The 23,636-nt window shown below is 41.6% G+C and overlaps 3 protein-coding genes and 1 pseudogene across 6 annotated transcripts; 2 read left to right on the top strand and 2 right to left on the bottom strand.

Annotated features, from left to right (window-relative positions):
- Nucleotides 1-379: 379 nt before the first annotated feature.
- LOC109481216 (U7 snRNA-associated Sm-like protein LSm10) lies at nucleotides 380-2,802 on the top strand. The gene is made up of 3 exons (XM_019783758.1): nucleotides 380-688; nucleotides 1,123-1,173; nucleotides 2,243-2,802. Exons 1-3 carry the CDS (start codon nucleotides 510-512, stop codon nucleotides 2,403-2,405), a joined length of 393 nt encoding a protein of 130 aa, XP_019639317.1. The 5' UTR covers nucleotides 380-509; the 3' UTR covers nucleotides 2,406-2,802.
- A 583-nt stretch (nucleotides 2,803-3,385) lies between these two features.
- Nucleotides 3,386-8,643, bottom strand: LOC109481055 (annotated as a pseudogene).
- A 451-nt stretch (nucleotides 8,644-9,094) lies between these two features.
- On the bottom strand, nucleotides 9,095-13,557 carry LOC109481211 (snRNA-activating protein complex subunit 2-like). The gene is made up of 9 exons (XM_019783742.1): nucleotides 13,493-13,557; nucleotides 12,596-12,744; nucleotides 12,069-12,132; nucleotides 11,914-11,950; nucleotides 11,597-11,655; nucleotides 11,241-11,309; nucleotides 10,560-10,689; nucleotides 10,060-10,221; nucleotides 9,095-9,646 (listed from the first exon to the last, which is right to left on the bottom strand). Exons 2-9 carry the CDS (start codon nucleotides 12,727-12,729, stop codon nucleotides 9,264-9,266), a joined length of 1,038 nt encoding a protein of 345 aa, XP_019639301.1. The 5' UTR covers nucleotides 12,730-12,744; nucleotides 13,493-13,557; the 3' UTR covers nucleotides 9,095-9,263.
- Nucleotides 13,558-13,747: 190 nt separating this feature from the next.
- LOC109481202 (cleavage stimulation factor subunit 2-like) lies at nucleotides 13,748-22,655 on the top strand. Of its 4 annotated transcripts, XM_019783730.1 has the most exons (14): nucleotides 13,748-13,859; nucleotides 14,227-14,305; nucleotides 14,663-14,832; nucleotides 15,013-15,041; nucleotides 15,353-15,460; nucleotides 15,853-15,972; nucleotides 16,430-16,522; nucleotides 16,814-17,066; nucleotides 17,472-17,666; nucleotides 18,608-18,658; nucleotides 20,061-20,146; nucleotides 20,967-21,005; nucleotides 21,563-21,649; nucleotides 22,129-22,655. In XM_019783730.1, exons 1-14 carry the CDS (start codon nucleotides 13,796-13,798, stop codon nucleotides 22,246-22,248), a joined length of 1,494 nt encoding a protein of 497 aa, XP_019639289.1. In that variant the 5' UTR covers nucleotides 13,748-13,795; the 3' UTR covers nucleotides 22,249-22,655. The 4 variants fall into 4 exon arrangements, with proteins under 4 accessions (XP_019639289.1, XP_019639292.1, XP_019639290.1 ...); XM_019783733.1 differs by lacking the exon at nucleotides 18,608-18,658; XM_019783731.1 differs by lacking the exon at nucleotides 20,967-21,005.
- Nucleotides 22,656-23,636: the final 981 nt, after the last annotated feature.

Genomic DNA, 23,636 nt, shown 5'->3' with positions numbered 1-23,636 from the left:
AAAGGTCCAAGATTTTCTTGAAAAGATGGACTGGAATTGTAGAAAGACTGCTCCCTTTCTCATGGAATAAAATTTATCTCTGATTTTTTCTTGGAAATCCTCTTAAAAATGCACGAAATGCCATGTTAGAAGGTTCATTTTTCAAAACTTTCCGGGGAGCATGCCCCCGGACCCCCCTAGGAACCTCGCGCCTACGGCGCTCGAGGTCCCCTCAAGCAGTGGGAAGAACCTCCCCCCATTCAAAATCCTGGCTACGGGCATGTAAAAGAAGCCTAAAAACACGCCAAAAACAAGCCAAAACCCAAAACTCATGCTTGGAGAGTGATTCTACTTCCGATTCAAATTGCCACCCCTTGATAGGCAATGGAACATTCGGACCCACAATGCACCCGTGCAACATGGCGGCCTTTTGAAAGTTTTTCACGAAGTTTCCCAATATTATCATAGTTCGCGGCCTATTCCACCTGTCTAACTTCACAACATTACCGCTAAGAGATAAAGACACAACCATGGCATCATTACGAGAGCGTGCCATCAGCCAGAACACGCTGGTGTGCCTGCTACAGGCGATACAAGGCCACGAGACCACGGTGGAACTCCGTGACGAAGCTTCCGTGTACGGGCTGATCGTGAATGTGGACGCCTTTATGAACACCACCATGAAATACTGTACCTACACGGACCGCAGGTGGTGTTTTAACTACATCTAACATATGTTTTACTAGGTTAGAGCTAAGGGTTTGTTTGGTGCTCAACGTATATTGATAATGGGGAGGGGGCGTTGCCCTACTGTCAAGTATTCATCATTGTGGGCATGGGTGCTGTAACGTCTGATTTGATAATATACGTTAACGTTACATATACAAAGCAGAAGTTACCTTGTTGTAAACTAGTTAGCTTATACGATGCTGTACAATTAAGTTGTCAGTGTATCTGTCTGCGGAATGCAAGCATAGTAGAAAGCATGAATTATAAATGTTGTTGTTGCCCTTGTTTAACGTCTATTGTGTCGCTAGACGTGGTCTCTGGGTGCTCCAAAAATGTTACAAACTCGAAATTAGCCCCACTATGCACGATTTCATAATCTCCTGTACATCTACTTTTGTTCCATTACGTGACCAGGGGGAAGACTGTGCAGTTTGATGACTTCTACGTGCAGGGAAGGAACATCAGGTAAGTGGTGTGGACAGCAACATTTCCAGTGATATAACCTGGAATTCTCATTAATTTTACGTATTCTAAATCTTAATCAATCTAATCACGGTAATGGTAATGGCAAGGAATGTCCTTGGTAATTGTTTTTGTGTAAAAACCGAAAGGGGCGAGCAGGTCACAACCGGGAATCGAACCCGAGTTGTCCGCTTGGCGGTCACCAACGCTAACCACTACACTAAAAGGTCGCACGACCATTTAGCATGGTCAGTTAGCACTGTTACACTACTCCCCCTTTTCTTTCAAGATTCGTCCTCGAATCTTCCGAGTCCGACCACTGTTACATTTGAACCCACATTTTTAGCAGACAGTGTGCCATCATATAAGTCAACACAAGTCAGTAATAACTGCCATGTTTTTTTATTACATTTGATTTCAACCCTCCTATCCCTCCTCCCAACTTCTATTCTATTATAAAATCGACCTGGCAGAGGTACATCTGAATTGTGTTCTGTTTACAAGTACATTGTACATGTAAACAAATAATCAGACATGTTGCGCACGTAACTACTGATGTTCTATTGTTATACATAAATGCTGCAAACCAATACTTTACATGAAAACTGGTGGAGCACAATACATGTACATGATATAGGAGGACATTAATCGCAGTAATGGCAATTGTTTTGCAACTCACACTGTACTGTTTTAGCAGACAGTCACAGTGCCATCATATAAGTCAACACAATTCAGTAATAACTGCCATGCTGTTTTTTTTATTACATTTGATTTCAACCCTCCTATTCCTCCTCCCAACTTCTATTCTATTATAAAAACCTGGCAGAGGTACATCTGAATTGTGTTGCGTTTACAAGTACATGTACTAGTAAACAAATAATCAGACGTGTTGCGCACATAACTACTGATGCTCTATACATCAGTGTTGCAAAACAATACTGTACACAAAAACTGGTGGAGCACTATACATAATAATTAATATACAAAGAAAGACTACTGATTTGTTGTGCAGATGTATGGCTGGATGGAGGAATGAGTTACTGAGTTTTTTTGTGCATGCTGTTGGTCCCAGGTTTGTCCAGATTCCTGATGCTGTGAACATGATGGAGGCCATCGAGCACCAGCTGGGGTCTATCGAGCGCCGGCGGACCGTGCACAGTCAGGAGAGGAAGAAGATGATGGAACTCCGAGAGGCCAGGAGGAGAAAGAGGGAAGCAAAGGCCAAGAAGACATGATTCCTTTTTCTGTATTCTGTTATCTATGGGTCATGACATTATTTGCATAAAACAGGAAAAAAGAACAGACTTTTTTTAAGGAAAAAAAAGTAAAGCAGTCACCCTCAACTGAGGTACAATACATATATTGCAAAGCATACTGGTTCACCCCTATCCTTCTCAATAAGTGGGTTCTTTTACATGCATAGGTTTGGTGCTATGTCTTCTTCTTTGGCAGTTCAGTCTGCAATAGAAGCCAACACAATTCCATAATAACTGTCATGTTGTTTTTTCATTACACCCATTGGTGCTATGTAAATACTGTTTAACAAATACAAGAAAACTGTTGCACTCACTGTCATCTGTGTCCTTCATCTTCATTTACTTTCATTTGAGGCAGCCACCTGCAACTTATTTAACATTTTTCTGCCTTTCGTGATCTGAGTGATCATTTAAATCACTGTGCCTAAGACAGGGGTTTGCCAGGCCTCCATCCAGGTGATTTCTAGTGAATTACCAACTAAATTCATGATCTTTACCTGTGACACAGTGGCCATATCTTTTGTACTGCTTGACTTCTTAATGAAAGAAAGTTGAGAAAGGTTTGAAGATATTGTGCTGTATAGAAATGACATTTATTCAGAGGATAAAATTGCAGATAAAATCAGTTGATTTAAAACCACACACAACACACTAATATAACAACTTGTAGCTTTTTAAAGCTTTTAAATAAAAACGCTTCTTGCTAAGAACTTACAATAATTAGCATAACAAGCATTATTTCCAACATTATAGCTTCATCAATTGTAGTAAACACGTCTAGGTCTTCATAACAAATGTTACTTTTGGTCTCAATATCACAATTTAATATGCAACACACTATGTCCTCTGGTATGTTAAAGCAAAGACTATATAATTATATGATAAGAATATTGCTTGTTAAATCTTAAGCATGATGATGCATCTTAAGAGACTTTAAAAGTTAAAAGACCTTAAAAAGTTTAGGATTCACAGCACAACAGTTCTCAAGTGTAGTTGGCGCCTACTGCAGTAATTGTCAAGACATTCGGTGGCTCAAAGACATCCTGTAAAAAGAAACAACAATGTCAACATTTACCATAAAACTGAAAGAATAGACAGGCGATGTTCGCTTAAGGACAGTCAAAATACAATATTGACACAATATACAATACAAAATTTAATATCTAAATGGTCAAATTAAGAACAAACTTATGAAACAAAGGGTGCGAACTTGCCTCTAGATCAGATACATCAGCCAGCTTGGCGGTTATCCCGGCAGCTTTGATAGCAGACGACAGAGACATGGTCGGGTCTGGCTTCCTTCTCGTCCCCAGGGGTGTGGAGCGGAGTGATACCTGCGGGGTTTCGGTGAACCGCACTTGGAAGGCACTTCTCACCCCGCGAGGCTTGGTCTTCACAGGTGTGTGGACAGAGTCGAAGGAGATAGGGCTGATGGTTTTCACAATAGGTGACCGCATTTTGGGTGGTTTTAGGCCGGATGAGAGAAGTTGATGGTGTGAGGGCGTTCGGGCGCTGTCCTGTCCCAGCCTCCCTGCAAACGGACTCGCAGATAGCCGCGCTTTGGTGACGCTCCTCGTTCTAACGTTCCTGATGTGGTTGTGGTACGGTGTCCCAGGGCGGGTGTTCCAGGGCGACCTGCCAGGTGTACTCGGACCTTCAGACTTGTCAGCAATTATTAGCAGTCTAGGAGAGTTCGCCGACTGCGCGGTAGAAGCCTGTGTACCTGTGGAGGACAAGTTGATGCCGAGAAAAGCCACAGACCCGCCAGCGAACGCCCGAGCACCCATCAGGCTCCCTAACCCCACCATGGTGGCCGTCCGTCCCGCCCGCCCGACCTGAGCCACTCGTCGAAGTTCGGTATTCCTCGGGCTCCGACGGCGAGGAGTGGCGCTACGTCTACGCAGAGAGGGCGTGGCGAGCGTCCTTATCGGAGTTTTGACAGGTGTGGAGAGAGCTTTCAGCGTCGGTTTCCTCGGTGTTCTCGACGCTACGGCTAGGAGCGCCCCCTTCTGGCCCGGTGTCGCTAGTGCAGGCGCTGCGGGAGTGTCAGCCTTATTTGAAGGGGTGGAGATCGGCGGGGCGATGTTCTGGGACGGGCCACAGCCACACCCTCCCCCACAACAGCCACCCCCGCCGGATGGCTGACTCACCTTCTGGGGAGAGGGAGGCTGGACGTTAATGGCGACAGCGACCGCCTCTTGTTTCATGTTGGACGGTGTCGGGTTGGCAGCGACCTCTTTCTTAGCCTTCCTCTTGTGTTTGGTAACTTTTGGAATCCACCTGAGCAGATGAAATAATATGATGCATCAGAAGTCATTTGCAAAAGGATTATTGGAGTGAATCATTTTTGTAAAGTCATTGTGGATCTTATTATCGAAGGATGCAAGGAGAAGCTAAAATGCACTGTCGGGGGTGCTCGAGACAAAACTAGTGTCAAAAGTTTTATCTTTGTCTCTCATTACGTATTTTGATGGAGTAGTTTCTAAAGCTTTATTTCTGGTGAAAATTTTGGAAAATTAATGACTACATGTACTTGCACTGCCTATACAACAATGCAGATATGTTTGAATAGAAGATTGGAAGAAAATACTATCTTCCTGTTGGACTACTCGCGTTCTCATTTTAATTTCAATGTATTCTAATGAAGTAATTCTTAAAATTACTGGTGCAAATTTTGGAAAAATAATGACTACATGTACTCGCACTGCCTTTAGATATGTTTGAAAATTCAAGAGCTCTACTAACTTCCTGTTGGACTGCTCTCGTTCCAGTTTGGGTGGCGTGACGAGCCCGCCGACCACGCACGTTCCCAGGGCAGTCTTACAGGTGACGTCCAGTCTCCGTCCGGCCGTGACAGACTGCGCGATCTTGGCGGCCTCGCAGGTCTGACACACCAGCCGCGTGATCGGCGTCGCGTTGTCGGTCTCCTCGGGCACGTCCGTCACAGACGCGTTCCTAGACTCGGACGACAGGCGCCGGACGGCTTTCGGTCTGCGCTTGGTGGACTTTACGATCGGCTTTACTGCATGCTGTAAAGTACAGAGACAGGACTCTACTTGTAAGATAAACATATATAGCAAATTTACCGATCTGTATCTGTATAGCCGGCAGAACACACTAGATTTGCAGGCACGCGGCGCGGCGGCACTACGGTACCACTTGTAATAGTAGTAATTCATAATACACCATAATTGAAAAACATGAACTTTCTACAAACGCACGATAAATAGACACGTTTTAAACGCGTGTTCCTTACCTTGACTCTGCCGTGCAGGGCATGCAGAAAATCTAAGGCAGAGTGGAAAAATCTCGACGAACGACTCATGGTGGAGTCACTGTAGCGGGAAAAAATGAAGGCCTGATGAGGGATCCAAATCGTGAAATGTCCACATCTGGAAATAAAGTTCTGCACATTGCAACAGTTACTGTGCGATAGACTACATTGTGAAATTCACTACTTTTAAAAAATCACAGATAATAAAACCAAGAAAGATACCTGTGGTGTTCTTTAGCCTCGAGGAGTCGAACACTACACAAGCGACAACGCGGCAACGTTCAATGACTTTGTGAAGAAAGATTCTGGGTCCTGAGAATTCGTGACTCTGATGGCGTCCAAAATGGCGAAGTCGCAGGCTTGCCGCCTACTGCGCATGGGCACATCAGTCCAGGTGTGCCTCGTGCACGTAAGATGGTAATTCTGTTTCTCATTTGCTGAGCCTGATGATCTAATTAGCAAGGTCATCTAAGGACAGTGCATGACCTGATGTGAATGTCCGGGCGGTCACCATGACGTCACGGCCCGTCAGTGGTAGGCAAAGAGGTGAGTGCTAGTTGCGTGATTATAACTTCCAATAGTTGACGTAAACAAAAACAGCGATCGCTCGTAATGCACTCCGTATTACAACTTTGGTTATGATATATATCTGATATATATCTGGCGCTGTCTCAAGTGTTACCAAATCAATCAAAAGCTAAGTCAGGTGGTTTTATCAGGATCACAAATATATACTCAGTAAAATACAGAGTGATAGTATATACCAGTATCCAACTATCAAATCAGGAAAAACCACAGAGATAAATTTGTGACTTCGAATTCAGTCATCCATCGACAGATATGCTGTACTATGATCAGGTTTGTACTTTATTATCATACATTCTAGTGGTTATAGCTGAAGATGATAGCTGAGGAAAACAGAGAGAACCCGTCGAAAGAATATATTTTTGAGGTGGAAAACAGTTTGGTTACCTCATAATCTAATTTACCAACTCAGATGAACTTTTATGATCATGTACCAGCTAGAGAATTTTTTCTTTACTCGGGTGGTACGTAAGGGTTTGGGCATCTGTTATGACAGTATTTGGGTACGGTGAGAAGGCCCTGTCGTATGGGTCCCACATGGTAGCTGTACTGGTTAAACGTCAGGGAATGGATGCTCTGTATAAACGGATGTACGATCGGCACGGTTATCCAATAACACGGGACACCGTCCTCACCCATGTACCACCTGAAATGTACGAAAACATCGATGAACAAGCAAGCAAATAAAAACAAGCAAAACAAATGAACAGGTAGGTTAAAATGAATCAAGACACTATCATTTACCCAACATATGCTAACATCATTTTCTCGATTAGCAATGACCGAATATTTATGTGGTGCCTCCTAGATTAAATGCTCCAATAAATGTACGTAAACTGTACTGCAATGTATCCTATGCCACCGTAGCCTCCTTCGCAGACTTCTTGGAGGGGCATGGTTTTTTTTTTGGAAGGGGCACCGATTTTTACACGGGTTAATGCTGTCTATGCGGCAGAGGGATCTGCTGCATGTATGCCGCGAGGGAAGTTGCGCCTCTCAAACGATAGCGTGGGCGATATAGCTCTTTCCGGATACAGCTAGCTCTCGGATCCCCGAACAAGGCTAGTCTCTACCAGACTAACTACGCTGGCTATATATAGGAGAATACTTGCCAGGGGAGTTTGGCCGCCTTGGGGTTTGACTGGCCGCGCAGTTAGGGAAAGAAACTACCTTCCCGCGGCCGGACTCCCTTGTCCATTTTTTGCCTAATTATACGATCCGTATTCCCGTAGAAAGGCCTGGTGGAGGCTTAAGAAAAAAGGTCCTCCTCTCGAAAAAAAAACACCGCTAGAAGTCTGCGCAGGAGGCTATGCCACAGCAATGTCGCGCCTTACTTACTCGTCGATTGGGTACTTCGTAGGTGGTATGGACCAGATGGTACACGCCGTCCCGTTTATGGTGTCATTGTTCGGGTTGGTGGCCTGCGCCAGGTTAGTCTGGGACATCATGGTGCAGCCCTCGGCAGGTCCACAGGCCCGGCAACACCGCCGCTCGCCGGGATAGTGCACGTACATGTCCGTGTTGTTCACGTACAGCAGGTGGCAGTTGCCGTGAGGGGCTGTCAGGTTTAGCCCACGTCCCTGGATCAACCAAAGTTTAACACGTTTGACAAATACATGTAAGAGTATGGAGAACGAAGAACAGACACCACCAACCTTAACTACAAGCTAGGCGTGATGGCTTCATTCCTGATGCCAATTTCAGACCTTCAGTTGTGTTTCCAACGTCTCGAAGCTTCGTATAAAAATATGCAAGGACGAGACAAAGGTCTTTTCATAGTGAATAATGATGTATCGAGAACCATGATTTATCCAGAACCAAGCTCTTGATAGTCTACGCGTTCACAGAACCGAGCCTGGGACAAATCTACGTTCTTGGATGAGCAGAGACTATCCAGAATCGTGCCTGCCTGATCCTAACGCTAACCCATCCAGGCAGAGAACTAAAAAGACACGGTTCTAGATACAATAATAAAGGACTAGTTCCTGTCGCACGGCCCTAGGTCCTGTTATCAGTACTGACCTGACAGAAAGTGTTGTTCTGCCCCTGTAAGTGATCATGTCGGGCCCGCCGGGCTGAGTAGTCGTAGTACCACGCGCCGTCGTTCTCCGTCGATGGCGGCTGCCTGAAGGCATGAAATTCGTGCTCGTGAAACCTCACCGAGAACGCTGAGGGCCAGACCGGGGGTTTGAAGACACCGTGTGCACCCGAGACGCTCAGGATAATCCATACTGTTATGAGCAGGGACGGTAACGCCCTGGGTATGAATGCCATTGCTGAAACAGGCGGTCTTTCTTACTGACCCATATACATGTTTATGATGCACAGGAAGATCAGTTTACTCTTTTGAGGCATGGACTGTTGTTCCCTTACCTGTGCACACAGGCCCGGTCGTCAGACCAAAGGTCGGTTCAGTATACAAATTTCCAGAGGCACTTAAATTTTGTAACACCAGCCTAACGGAAAAGATTTAAATTTTTTTTTTCTATCTCTTATATAGAATACGTGGAATAGGTGCAGAATCAATGTTGGCCGTATACTTAATGTTAAATAATGCGTTTTATTCCGACCCTACGTATACTGTATATGTTTAACCACAACCTAATATGACCTCTCTTAGGTCACAGGATTGATTTTGATCATTACACCTGTGCGAACTTTGGTCTAGGGCGTTTTGTATAAACAACACAATACCTCACTCCTGCTTAAAATGAACAAAAACAATACTAGCTCTCCTCAAACAAAGTATGCGTAAACTTGGAAGGGCTATAATACAGAGCAATAAGTCAGAAGAACAGAACAATGTTTTAAACATTACAGTTTTATTAACACAAACAAATCTTCCTACATTGTGTATGTCACAAGTATGAACATATCATAATATAAAAACATGAAGTGCCATAGGGTTGGACATGTTGGCAACAAACTGCTCCTATTTTAAATCAATGTAATCAGAATGTTCAATACTGTTTCTAATTCTAGTCTTCTTCTTCACTCTCACTTCCTTCACTATCAAAGTCTAACTTTTCCAGGTCCAGATATTTTGTAGGGACCAGTAGTGGGTTTAAACAGATGATTTCCTCTACTTCCTTGGTGCTTCGTTCATCTGAAGTTTCTTTCTTCCCATCTCCTAGTGTCTTGTTACTAGCACTAGACGTCGAAGGCTCAACGGTTGATGTGGATGGTTCTTTTGTAGTGTCCTTATTTGCACTCTTACTGTCTAGATCTTCAGCTGTAGTAGCTGCTTCAGTGTTGTGGCCAGGAGGTGTACTGGTTGTTGTTTGTTGCTTATTTGATGTCTGTTCTGACGAGTCGTCTGCTTTCTTCTGGCCGCTTGACGGAGGATCACAAAGGCTGAGATCTGGTGAGAAAAAGTCATTTTGTAAATAAAATACAATGAAAAATCATTGAAACACATGAAGTTCTATAAATCAGATGGTGGCAAGATGGTCTTGTGGTTGACTTCCTGTGGTTGAATCCCTGGGAGGCCCCAGTATTTTCCCAGTATTGTGCCATTTACTTACTTGACTCAGGTGAAAATGAGAACCTCGGTTCAGTTTGGGATGTCCTCTTGGATTAGAAATAAAGCCTGAGGCGCCATGTTTGAGGAGAGCCACACCTTGAGAAAGTTAAAGATCTAACCACACTTATCGAAATAGTAAGGGTCCATCCCAGTGTGTGATTTAGACCCTACAGTCTGAATTAAGGTGATAGTCGCCTGTTACGTCAATCCTACCATTATGGTAAATCTAAATATATTGAAGCTTGACTGACCCTCTGGTGTAAGTTTGAATGGATTCTGCCAAGGCCTGTCCGGGACGTAAGACTTGTTCAGGTCATGATATCTCATCTGTAGCCATTCCTTGAGCTGGGACACGTCTGTGGTCTTCAGTCTGTCTGCTAAAGACTGGAGAAGGTCCAGAACTACTGCAGAATCTGAAACAATGTGTGTACAGTCATCATTATATATGGGACTGTTACTTTAAACAGTTTTTTCTAATGAATAACACTAAGGGAGTGTTGAGATCTTCAAACAGTTTTTTTTTAAATGAATAACACTTTACTAACAATCAAAAGTAGAAAAAGTTAACAGTTCAGGCTTATGGCTTGCCTTCTAAAATAAACAGCCAGTGTTGATGGCAATCTGAAATACTGATGGGCAACTTATCTTTTGTCTTACTGTAGGTTACCTGTTGGGTAGCTTGAGAACAAAAAGTATGTCAAACGCTGAAGACTAAAAGTTTTTGGTGAAGAAATAGAATTTTAGACAGTACCAAGTGGTGCGAGTGTGGGGGGAGTGGCATTCCTGAGGAGACAGGACAGGTAGTTGTAGATGGCAGGGTAGTCAGGTGCGTCATCCGGCTCCTCCAGGTTAGCTGGTTCCGCAGCTGCGACTGTCAGCACCTGCAGAGGGTAGGGGGGTAGGGACATGGCACAGTTCAGCTGGAAACTTATCATGTTTCTCCACTAATGTCCACATCAAACACTAGTGATACTCAAAGTGACTACATGTACAGTATTGAATTGAAACACTAACTTGGGGTGGGTACTAACATTGTGATATGTATTGTTATAAAACATTAGCTTCAATACACAATGGGAAACTTTTTGTTACAGAACATTAGCTTCAATACACAATGGGAAACTTTATCACCTTATGAATACAATGAATAAAATCTCTTTTTCTGATGTACCTGACAATTCAGTAAATGCAGGTAATTTCATTGGTACTAGTAGAGTTTGTGTTTAACTACCAAATCTCGAAAATTCTGAGTGCTATACAAAGAAAGCAGTACATGTATGTACCACTTTTGGTCTTTGGTATGACTTTGGTATGACTCGGCCTGGGATGAAACTCATGACCTACCAAATTCAAGTCAAGCACTCTACTCACTTTGCCAATGCGCCGGTATTTACCTACACATAACTAGTACTTTTCCGTACAGACATCTAACCTGAGAGAATGTCTGTGTACACTCCACGGGAACCTCCCTCATCAAGTCACGACAGGTCTCCAGCCACGTCTGATGAAACAATGGGAAACGTCATTATCCTTAAACATCTTGATTTGAAAGAATGATACTTATATAAAGCTAGGAATAAAGACATACCAAAAGTCAAACATGTGACTTACTCAATTATAATATGGACACTTATCAGAGAGTATATCTGGTAAATGTGATAATGTTTGATCTCTAAACTTTTTACAATGCCAAATGTGCATTGAATTTCAATTTGATAACAATGAAACATTACTAGTGAGTTACACAGAGGGTGAGCTACTTTAGTGTAGAAGGAACATGAAACTAACCTCTATGGGTGTTCTTTCAGCTTCCTTATCGCTTTTCAAGCTTTTACCCACAAGGGTCTCTGCACAATTAACATTTAAAAAAAACATGTAACAAACCACATGTATAATACTGTACTACTTAAACTGTTGAGAACTACATTAAGGGTAATCATACTAACAGCCATTACTGATGACTTATGACAAAGAATGGATAGAAGGTACACCAACATTTAGATTACAGACAATTCATGTAAGTTTATATGATAGATCGGATCAGGCATAGTCATCTGGATATCAACATGCAAAACCTTCAAAGAATTTATTGCATGGTGAAATACCTGATTTTTTCTTCATCATTGTCACATATTCTTTTATCTGTGGAGAAGATGACAAAGAATATTATTGACTTGCATGTATCAACAGTAAATTAATAATTTCTACAAATGACAGCTATGAAATTCTATATGAATATTATTGAATCAATAACACCCACCTCTTCTTCTGTCTTGTTCTTAACATACTTCTTGATGATGGTGTAGTCATCATGACTACGGACCCTGTAAAGCAATGATTAAAAAAAAGATCAGTGTTGGAAATGGGGACTGCTTGGAGCACTGGCAGCATGTTGTCATTAGTACATGAACTTTAAATTGATGCAAAATATTCAAGATATGAACCATAAAAGGGATTACCGTACATATATTGCCTGATAAATCAACTTTGTGGATATATGTTGTAAATAATTTTTTTATATGTGTCTTTTGTATATATGGTTGTTTATATGTATTATTTCTTCTATGTGAATGCTGTTTGATGCTTTAAATAATGTGACAAATTGTACCTAATTCAGGGGGATGCGCTTCTGCTCCCCCTGCTGTTGTACATTTGTTTAAATGATAAGCAAATAAATAAAAGTTGTTCCATATCTAAAATGTATGATTCTTGTACTAGTAGTTAACTACATTTTGTATTACTATCAGTATAACCCTAACTACTCATAAGTTGTTGATACAGACTTACCTTTTTAATGCAGTCAGGAGTTTTTTCTTGTCCTTCAGGCTCCATTTAGTGGACAGAGTACTCCTCCTGTAGGCGACGGGTCCCTTGTACACGGGTTCCTGCACCGCCTTTCTCTCTCTCTTTGGTGGCTTCATGCTAGAGTAATATGGCTATAAAAAGAAGTAGAAAACGACGAAAAAGAATTCAGAATTTTGTAACCGGTTAACCATGAAGTACATGCAATGCTCACCAGCTATATGGTTTTCCTATAATGCCCACTATCAAAGTTAGCAAAGTATTGAGGAAAGTCGTGTAAAGTGACTTTCCAAAGGGCACAAGGTTCCTCTTCCTCTTCCAGTTGAAGTGACCGCTATCATCAAGTTGATCATTCTGTCACTTTTAGTTGAAGGAGGCGAGAGGTCACCAACCTAAGACTGATGTAGTTTGGAAGCCCTAGACACAAAGTTGTCAACGGATGTGGCTTCCACCGTTGTCTGAGGCAGAGCATTCCATTCTTTGACAGTACGTGGCAAAAATGAGGCCATACGGTACTGGGTCCTACCACCTGGCTGTACAAACTGTTGGCCGTTGCTGTGTGACTCTGCAGGATTCGAACCCGGGACCTCTTGGTTCTGAGCCAAATTCTCTGCCGTTACACCACACCACACAACCACACGATATGTTTGGTTTGTTTCGGATTTTCCCTTTATTTTACCTCCTTACTCTACCCTGAAGGAAAACGTAACTCCGACGACAGATTAAACAGCCCCCCTCCCCATGTCCCAATATTCGCACTATATAAAACCTTTCAATGCATGTTTGGGCTGATAAAACAATAATTAAAGGAATAAAGTTACAATGTTGTAGAAAACGACAAAACACTCTCAGTGAAAAAGTAACGACGAATAAATGACAAACCTGGTCAACTTTTCAACTTTTTTTCAGCACTCGGCAGCCATCTTGCCTCAAAGGCTCCTGGGTCGTTCTGTAAGGGACAATTCACTATACTACATGATTGCAGGAGCTGTGTTAGGAAGTAGTAGTTTTTCGATAAATGATACAAACAAATAAAACTATGATACTCTTTATATTATTTTTATAACTGTAAAGTTATGCTTGGTTGTCTCATGAGAAGAACTTTTGAGCAAGTTTTCTGCATGGTACATGCCCACTTCAAACATAGTTTAATGGTTTACCCCTTCACATCGAAAGCTCGACAAGATGGCGGCTGTTGGTTTGCAAGGACTGAATCCTGCCCAAGATCGCTCTCTCCGCTCCGTGTTCGGTAAGATTCGGGACTTTTCTCAACGGCAAAACGATCGCGTTAATGTATAGATAATGCTGGTGGTGTTATTCTGTTTCTATTTTGCTTATGCGGTACTGTAGTGAAGTTCTTTTGTCCGCGTTGGTAGAGTGGGGGGGGGGGCGTACTAGTATGTACTGTATGTATGTTTCTCATGAGGTAAGGCATTATTTTATGAAAAAAACTTATATAAATAGCGGCACATTACATTAATTTCTACAATATCTACATATGTGAAGCATATGTGAATAGATGCAGGATAATTCTTTTGATAGAATTGAACAAAAAGCATGTTGTTTTCCAAATAATTTTGAGACTTACATGGCATATCATGTGTTTTCTGTTACAGTGGGGAATATTCCCTATGAGGCCACAGAAGAACAGTTGAAAGACATCTTCTCCGAAGTCGGTCCAGTCATCAGTTTTAGGTAGGTTGGTGTAAAGCCAGCTTTTTTTAATCACGTTTTATAGTGACCCAATTGTGGCTATAAATATAGCCCTTGGCCTTGTCCTGCTGTCATTTTTTTTACACAATATGTTTCAATAATTTTTTGTCTTAATCATAGACATCTGCCTTTTATTGCTCTGCAGTGACATAGTTACTTCTGCATTTGCTGCGTTTCGCTGCGGTGTGATGCGTTGCACAAGAAATATCCCCAAATTGTACGTATACGGGGCGCTATATGGTCGGTGCTGTATGTGCAACCTGTATATATATATGGGCTCCGCAGGAAAGGGGATAGATACATGATGTACAATGCTGTTATTTTTCCCCCCTCCCCCAGGTTGGTGTATGACAGAGAAACAGGGAAGCCCAAAGGCTATGGCTTCTGTGAGTACAAGGACCAGGAGACTGCCCTCAGTGCCATGAGGAACCTGAACGGGCATGAACTCAACGGGAGACAACTCCGCGTGGACAACGCAGCCAGCGAGAAGAGCAAGGAGGAACTCAAACGTAACTTTCTAAATTTTGTTCATGAAGTATAAGTTTTGATTTTTTGTGTGAAAAGAATTTAGTAATAAGGAAGCCAAAAATCTTCAAGTTTTAATTGAGTAACAGTGTGAAAAGTTTGAATTATTATTTTAGGTACACTGTTCATAATGTGATCAAATATGTTTTTCTCTTTTTCTTCAGAGCTTACTGTGTCTGGACCTTCACAAGAAGTAAGTTTTGTCAAACTGTTCTCTGCCTTAATTTGAAGAAATGGAAGTGTAGTATATTCAAATGTACATCATCTGTATAGCCAGTATAACCACCCATCAGTATAACATATTAGCTAACACACCGGTCAAGAACTACTAGTACCTAAAAAGAGCATGCAATTCATTTTTAGCTGTCATCATGTGTATACATACATAGCTGCATCATGTGCTCATTTCCCAATCATCTATGCTCACTGTCACTGTTGTAAGATTTATAATGAAGTTTATGTTGAAGGTTTAACCATGTATATGTATGTTATTTTCTCCTCCAGTCTCCCTATGGACCACCTGTCCAGCCAGAGGATGCTCCTGAGGCCATCAGCCAGGCTGTGGCCAGTCTGCCGCCTGAACAGATGTTTGAACTCATGAAACAGATGAAGGTTGGTCAATGCTCCCACTTCTTGATGCATTTACACATTTTGTTTTCACTTTACTACAGTATTGTGATCCGGTTTTATATGCTAAATACATGTACGAAAACTGTGCTTTGCACTTAGCTACTTAAAAAAGCACCATGCTTCATCTCATTTGAGGATGACAAAAGCATAACAAGTTGAGTATATACTAGACAGGCTGATTTTGAAGGGACAATTTGCCTATCTGATGGCTCAAAATTCTAATTCAGGTTACTGTTAGTAGGATGAAAGTAAAGGACCAAGACTTGCAAACATAATTTGTCATGAAAGGATGTTTCTTCCATATGTTTTTCAAAAGTAATCACCCAGCTACAAATGTGTATCATTCACATGTATTTTCAAAATCTTTTCCCCAGTTGTGTATCCAGAACAACCCTCAGGAGGCGAGGAACATGCTCCTACAGAACCCGCAGCTGGCCTACGCACTGCTGCAGGCTCAGGTCGTCATGAGAATAGTCGACCCACATGTAGCCATGGTGAGAGATCGCTGGGGTTCCTCTAGCAGTTCTGAAATACAGTTGAGCTGTATGAAACATAGAAAAATTGAAGTATCCAAAAAGTATTTAGGAAAACATGTTTTTGTTGTTGTATCTACTACCTCCATCACAATTCACAAATAAAAATGAATTAAAATCTAGACCTAGTCTTATCAGTAGAGGGTGAAAGTCATCTTTATAATATGTATATTTAGTACATGTATATGGATTTTTTTTCAAAATTGGTAAAGGTAACTGTACTAGAGGGTGATTATGTAACAGTTTTTGTGTCATGCAGATTCTGAAGATATCCATCACTAAAATCATTGACAAAACAAAAGTAAAGCAACGTTTATAAAGTCTTCTACAGGCCAACTGTACTTACAAACAACAAGTGGATACGAATGAATGTACATAGCAGTACAAATGGATTAAAGAGTTTAATTTTTGTTTGCAGAAAATGCTCCATCGCCAGCCGTCCAAGGTGGAGCCGTTAGTTCCTGCAGGACAGGGAGGGTCTGCCCCCCAGCAGCAACAGTCTCCTCATATGGTATTTACAGTAGTTTATAAATTATACTTTGTTATTGTAGCTTAGTTTTTCCTCCATGTATTGTGTATGGGTAGAGACTGTGATCTGGTGGAATTGCCAATTCTACCAGTAGAAATACCAACTAGATACTCAGATTACATTATCAGAATGCTGGTCATGTGTTAGGGTGTTTCCCCATTTATAAATCCTAAACATCAAGTCAATCCATGGATCTAAAGTTACATGTTTTATATTCTGTGCTGTCCAGTGTCTGTAGATTGTATCTAATCATGTTGTTACTATGATTGACAGGGACGTCCACCAATGGGAAGCCAGTCCCAGATGATGCCCCAGCAGCCGTCTGTGTCCATGGCAGGTGGACCGGGCATGGGCCAGCCTGGGATGCAGATGGGTGGGCCGGGGCCCATGGGTCCGGGGGGGCCACCCATGCAGCCTGGACCCATGATGGGCCAGCCTGGGCCGATGATGGGGCAGCCTGGACCGGGACCCATGCAGGGTGGACCCATGATGGACCAGCCCATGATGCACGACCCACGGGCCAGAGGTACAGCATGCCTTCCCATTCTAGCTTCTTAATGGCACTTTAAAGGGATTTCAAGGCAGTAAAGAGGTGTTCAAGATTTTAGCTATATGATGATTGTTTAATGCTTTAAATTCATGGCTGCAAAGTCATGGCGTTGTGTATTTACTGTTGACATCATTGTGCTGTATTATACTTATAGTATAAACCAATAAACCAATGATAAAATGAATATCATAGAGTTTTAAACAATTCTCCAGTTGAATACATATACAAACCAGCCTGGTATATTGAGTTAATGTCTCGTATCATAGCATTTGGGCTATCATGGGATGGCTACTCCTATCGCTTCTGTATATTTATCAGAAAAATGTGAGAGCCAACAAAATAAATGTACACCTAATGAGTGTGTTCTGTCCAAAACTCCAGGCCCCCACGGTCCTGGGGACATGGGTCGACCGCGGCCCGCACTCCTGGGAGATGGACCCATGGACCCACGCATGGGACGGGACGGAGGCATGGACCCCAGGGGACCTATGGACCCCAGGGGACCTCAAGGCCCCCACCCAGGGGGACCCAGCCCCATGGGTCAGGACAGGGGCCAGGGGCCGCATGACCCCAGAGGTAGGTGGTCTTCCTCTGATACTAGACGTTCAGGGTTTATCCTGGAGTGTGTAGGAGTGTGTTAATAGAAAAAGACTAACTTAATCTAAGGGTTTGAATATTATACTTCCATCTACTATTCTCTTACACATTCCTTGTACATCATAGAGACATGAGTATATTACATACATGATTGTGTATAAATACTTTCTGCATATTTCAATACCTGCCAGTATGTATTCCTTAAATCCTCGGTGTCGGAAATTTTATTTTTACAGTGAGACAGATTTATTTTGAGATACTGGGTACTCCTTTTCAGAAGTGTTATCCTTGTGAATCATTTTTGTTCAACTGTTTTATACAAACTCTGAAGCAAGCCTGAAGTCCCCAAGACAAGTATTTTTATTCTTGCTCAGTAAAAAACCGGTAGCAAAGAAATGACAGACCTACAAATGTGCCTACTTGTACAATTTAAACCATAAAATGAGGACAGATAGTTTTGCGGCTTGGTTGACCAAGGATGTCGCCTTATTTTCGATGGTCACATGGTGAAGACTAGCTTCTCGCGTAATAATTGAAATGCATTTCCAACTACAAAGACGAACGATGGCGATGCATTAGCTTTTTTTAGTTATTTTCCATAAACAGAGTTGCTTCCACAAATGTTTTCCATGTTAATGTTAATGCCTTCCCAGATCAGAGAGATGTATACATGTATTTGAATGTACAAGTAATTAGTACAGTAGTTGTAAAACAATAAAAAGAATTATTACAAAAAAAACTGTGCAGTTTTATTTCTATATTAAATGCCATGCTGTTCTTCTTAAATTGTTCCGTAGAATATTTAACAGCTGTCTAAAATGTTGTGAAGCCCACTTTATGATCCAGTGCTTGTTGACTGCACCACCACCAATAAACGACTGTTTGTTAATAAACACAAGTGTTGGCTGTGTCTTGTTCAGGCTTCCATGGAGGTCCCGATGGGGGTTACGGAGATCAAGGACACTACCGAGGTTTGTTACTCCCGAGGACTTTAGAAATAATTTCTATGTCCCTCCCAACAGGAGTATGTAGACATACAAGCACCACAGAGGTAGCATGTCAGCAGAATGTACTGCGCCTGTGCAAAACCCATAATGAGTTCTGCGTATCACTTTGGCAGAATGTCTTGTTTAAGGTCATTTTGCATATTTGAGAATGACATCCAGTCTAGAATTTTCAGATGTCGTGTCGAAAAAGATATCAGCAACCGGTAAAATTCTGATGCAATGTTGACCAAACATCCACTGAAAACAGAAAAATCTGGGTTTTGCGCAGGTGCAGTACATTCTGCCAATATGCTTGCAGACGTAAATGTTGTGAACACTGTCAGTGTCACTACATGTTGTAAGCTTCTTTGTGTCAGATGTAGTGGGGACAATTGTTTTTCTTTTCATGAAGAAAAAAATAAAGTTGTTTTCAAAGTTGGTTCTGGGTCTTGGAATTATGATAATTTCATATCATAGTCAGTGTCTTTCCTAGTACAGTCATTCTGAGCATTTTAGACTAATAGAGGTTAGAATATAACTGTAAGTTTAGTAATAATTCTGAATATATCAATTTCACCAAAGTTGATCCTGAAGCATCTAGACAGAGGACTTTTTATGTTATGAAGTTAAATTTATGACAGATCATATAGTAAAGAAGGCTTCAATTAGCTTGTAGTTAGACCTTGTTACATTGAATTATTATCTGCTCACTAATCTTTGGTCATAAAAAAGTCACTTGGCTGGTACAAGATTGTTCAAGAGGTGAAACTGAAAGAAGCCAATAATATACTATGATGCACCACTTGTATTTGTGACCTTTAATCTGTGGATATTGTGGAAATTTCAAGCACTGATTCACTGCACTGTAATTATGGTGGCAATGGTGATGGTTGATCAAATGAAAACTGTGTGTATTGTCATATGATTCTAAACACAATTTGTGTTTTATGCTGAAGAGTGGAAATGTATGTCTTTTACCTCCTTCCTCTTGTACTCCATCTACTCAATTGTGTATATACCAGCAGGAACAGGGTTAAACATTTTTTTTTATTTTATGCAAGATGTTTCTTTAACCAGTTTAGTCACTACATGTTTTGTTACTTGTATTTACATAAATGCAAAGCTTACAAATAGAGAAATACATCTTTACTTGTTACTCCAGTTGAATACCTTGAAAGAAGTAAAAAAAGCACCACGTTGATCATTCTTGACTGTTAAGATGATTTTTCAAACCAACAAGCAACCATAAAAGGTATAGAAAGAAAGTTGTAGTACTGCATTTGCTTATCATTAACCCCCTTTTTGTTTTGTAGTGATTGTCAGAAGAACCCTGAGGACATTGCTCAGTAGTTTGCAGAGTTTAATGATGTATCTGCCCCTCCCACAGGCCGGCCTGACCCTAGGGCGATGGGATCCCGGGGACCCAACCCACGGGGGCCTGACGGACCGCCACAGAGGATGAATGCACCCGGGGTAAGGACTTACTGTTTACTGTACATACATGGAAGGGGTGTATCTGGTGAAACAGAGGATGTTGGCAGAACGTACTGCACCTGTGCGAAACCCGTACTAGTATGCATGCCACTTCAGCAGAATGTCTCATCTAAGATTAAGGATGACATCCTGTCTGTAGTTTTCAACTGTTGTGTCAGAAAATGTATTGTTTCAATGGGAAAAAGTTTTATGCAACGTTGACAAAACAACCAAGGCAAACTGAAAAATCTGGGTTTTGCACAGGTATAGTACATGTACATTCTGCCAATGTTGAAAAAGACATGATTGTAATAAAACATCTGTAGGCTTGGGTAGTGAGTAAAGTTAAGTGTCTATTCATGTGGTTAGTTTGGCTGTTGAGGTTTTATATGATGTGTGCGTGTATGCATGTTGCCATGAATTGAGAGTGCATTTTTACTATAGTTTTTTCTACAATGTACATCATAGCTGTATAGTAGGTCCTAATTCTAAGACCTGCATTTACATGCAGATGCTGGATCTGCACCAATTTGTTGTATCTTGCCATTTACTGTATAAGCCAAAGGCAACAACAAAACCATTTTCTAAGGATGCTATCCCCTTTCTTAACTAACCTGAATATTTGGGTACGTCTCATTCTTTAGGCTTATTTACCAGTGTGGGAAAGTCCTGTTAGCACAAAATAATCAGGATAATCTGAATGAGAAACTGTTTTATGTGTGTGTAAAACTATACCGTAAGTACTGTATGAATGCATGGAGAACTAGCAGTAAACCATCAGATGTACATGTCCTGCCTACTGACATCTCACTCCCTCCAGTTGCCCAGCAGCATCTCCAACCTGGCTGACCAGTTAATGGTACGGTCTTTTCTCAAGGTCCTGTTGAATAAATAGTTTGTCCCCCCTGCATTGAGAATGGTTTACTCCCCTTTCTCAACCATAGGCCTTGTTGAAAAAGTTTTTTGTCCTTTATACTTTGTATATAGGCCACTAGCGGGCATGGTCCTTAGTTTGGACTTTTCTAATTTCTACCTCTGTGTGTGACTTCTAAAGTCTTGCCTTTCATGGCCTTTTCGTCATGTATGTACGTGTACTGTGTAGCAGTCCTCTAGTTTGCCTTCTGTACCTGAAAGGTACTATCTTCTATCTATCTGAAAAGTACTATCTTCTGCTTGAATGTCTAGAGTGGCACCATCCTTAATCTGAAGGTTTTGCTATGAATGTTAGCTTTGCCTCCTCTACATAACAGTTAAACAATATTAATGCCTTCCCTTTCTGGAGGCATTGCTGTTCCTTTTGTAGAACATATAACACTCTAGTCACATTTTGTATTAAGCCAAGTTGTAAACGTGGTTGAAACCTCAGCTGCCTGTGTATTTGACTGTTGTAATACTGACCTGTGTTTGTGTTTGTAGGGACCCATGGGAGGGGGAGGGCCCGGCGGTGGAGCTCACATGTCCCCACACTCCGACTCTAACCCCACACCAGCTGACCAGGAGAAGGTAGGGAAATTCCTGTATCTATTAAGCTAGAGCTGGTCAAAGACAAATATCCTTAGTTAATAGTTGCATGTACAACATAGGGAACACTTAAAAAGTACAATGAAACAGAATAGAGCATTTTCGTCCTTTAATATGCCTCTCGTGGGTTGTGGGTTGACAGATAATGCTGTAAGAACTTCTCAATGTTAATATTTACATGAACAGTTATAAGAAGGTTGTATATTCAACAACCTGTGGGGTTTTCACATCCAACATTTCGGTGACTGTTAAACTTCAAGAAGAATGTGGAAGGTCACCAAAATGTGGGATGTGAAAAACCCACTGTTTGTTGAATATAGAACTAACCTTCTGATACATTGTCTTGCAAAGTTATTCACAAAGAATCACTAAACAATCTTTGTTGTAGACGTTTTTTTGCCAACACATCCTGATACAAATCTATACATTAAGATTGACATGAATGATTTTGTTTCTCCCAGGCTGCCCTGATCATGCAGGTTCTTCAGCTCTCTCCTGAGCAGATCGCCATGCTGCCTCCTGAACAGAGACAGAGCATCATGATCCTCAAGGAACAGATCCAGTCTTCACAGAGACAGTAAAACTCTGGCCCCCTCTTCTTTTATTTTCTTCTGTACTAAATATCATTGGTTTCAATAAAAGTTGATGTGGTAATGCCACTGATACTTCCCTGTATGCTATATGCAACTTTCACCCAGCATGTCGGACATTTTAGCATTCCAAACTCAATGGTACTACAACTGTATTGTCAGCCACCTAAATCTGCAGTATACCACCACCAACATTCAAGTGACGGTCTAGAAGATTTTGGATGTTGTTCATAAATACATTGTACATGTATTTAATCATTAATAGTTGGATGGACAGTTTGTGAACTGTACAAGGGATAGTACATTGTTGTAGAGCAGATGCTGCCATTTCTTTAGCATGCTGATTCCCATTCTCTGTATCAGTAACAGTACTCAATAAAGGTCATTTTATGAACTTCTATGTGAGCACCTTTGTTTTTACCATTCATGTCTGAAACATTTGTCTCTTTATTACTTACTCTGTTGTAAGTAAAAAAAAGGTAGTCCAATAGACTTTTTCCTAGGGCATAGTATTGCAAGGTAAAGCCCATTCCTCTCCTTCTGCCATCCTTAACCACCTCAACCAAAGTCAGGTACCTTGTACCTGTCTTACACACCTTCAATGCCATGCAGTTGTAAGATGCGTTTAACAAAAAATAAAGCACAAGTTTCTTAAAACCCAGAAACTCGAGTAGGAGGCTTGTACGGTGACGGACATGTCCGGTTACAGTACTTGGGCACGTGGAAGACGCTATCCTTGATGGGTCCGACCTTGTAGCTGATGTTGTTGAAGGTGACTGTGTGAAGTTCTGGTCTCTGTTTGAAGCTCTCCGAGTACTGACAGGGCATCCCCACTTCTGTCTGGTACCACCTGTAGGAGGGACGTTTATAAGGCGGTTCACAAGTTTGTGCGTTGTGAATCGTCACCTACGTCATAACTAGGTGTTTTGTTCAGGGGATTGTAAAGGTTAGTGTGACTGGCATACTGCCAGTAGAAAGTTCGCATTCTGCCATGCCCGGTGTTGAGCCAAATCCTTATACTGCCACATACGTAAGAGGTCGGTTTAAGGTTGGTATTAGAGTTAGAGTTGGTATCATTGTTCACGGCTAGTGTTAGACTTACGATTGTGGTTAGGTTAGGTTAGTTTAGGTTAGACTCCCACATCACGACCAAACCCCTCCCACGCCTTGTCTCAGGTATATTGGAAACCCCCAAGTAGTGTCGGAGTCATTTAGTTGGCAGGATCATGTATAGTATTTGGCTTGACACCGGGAGCGTCCAATCAGGTCAATTTGATAACCCATGCCGACCATAGAATTTTTTTGTTTTACGCATACCATAAATACACATCAATGTAAAATTCTATTAAAGTAGACGAGACGACTGACACAACGAACCT

This window comes from Branchiostoma belcheri, unplaced genomic scaffold, assembly GCF_001625305.1.
Source record: "Branchiostoma belcheri isolate BF01 breed outbred unplaced genomic scaffold, Haploidv18h27 scaffold54, whole genome shotgun sequence".
Lineage (NCBI taxonomy): Eukaryota > Metazoa > Chordata > Leptocardii > Amphioxiformes > Branchiostomatidae > Branchiostoma > Branchiostoma belcheri.
Note: the sequence above shows the minus strand (reverse complement) of the source record. Positions and strands in the feature narration are given on the sequence as shown.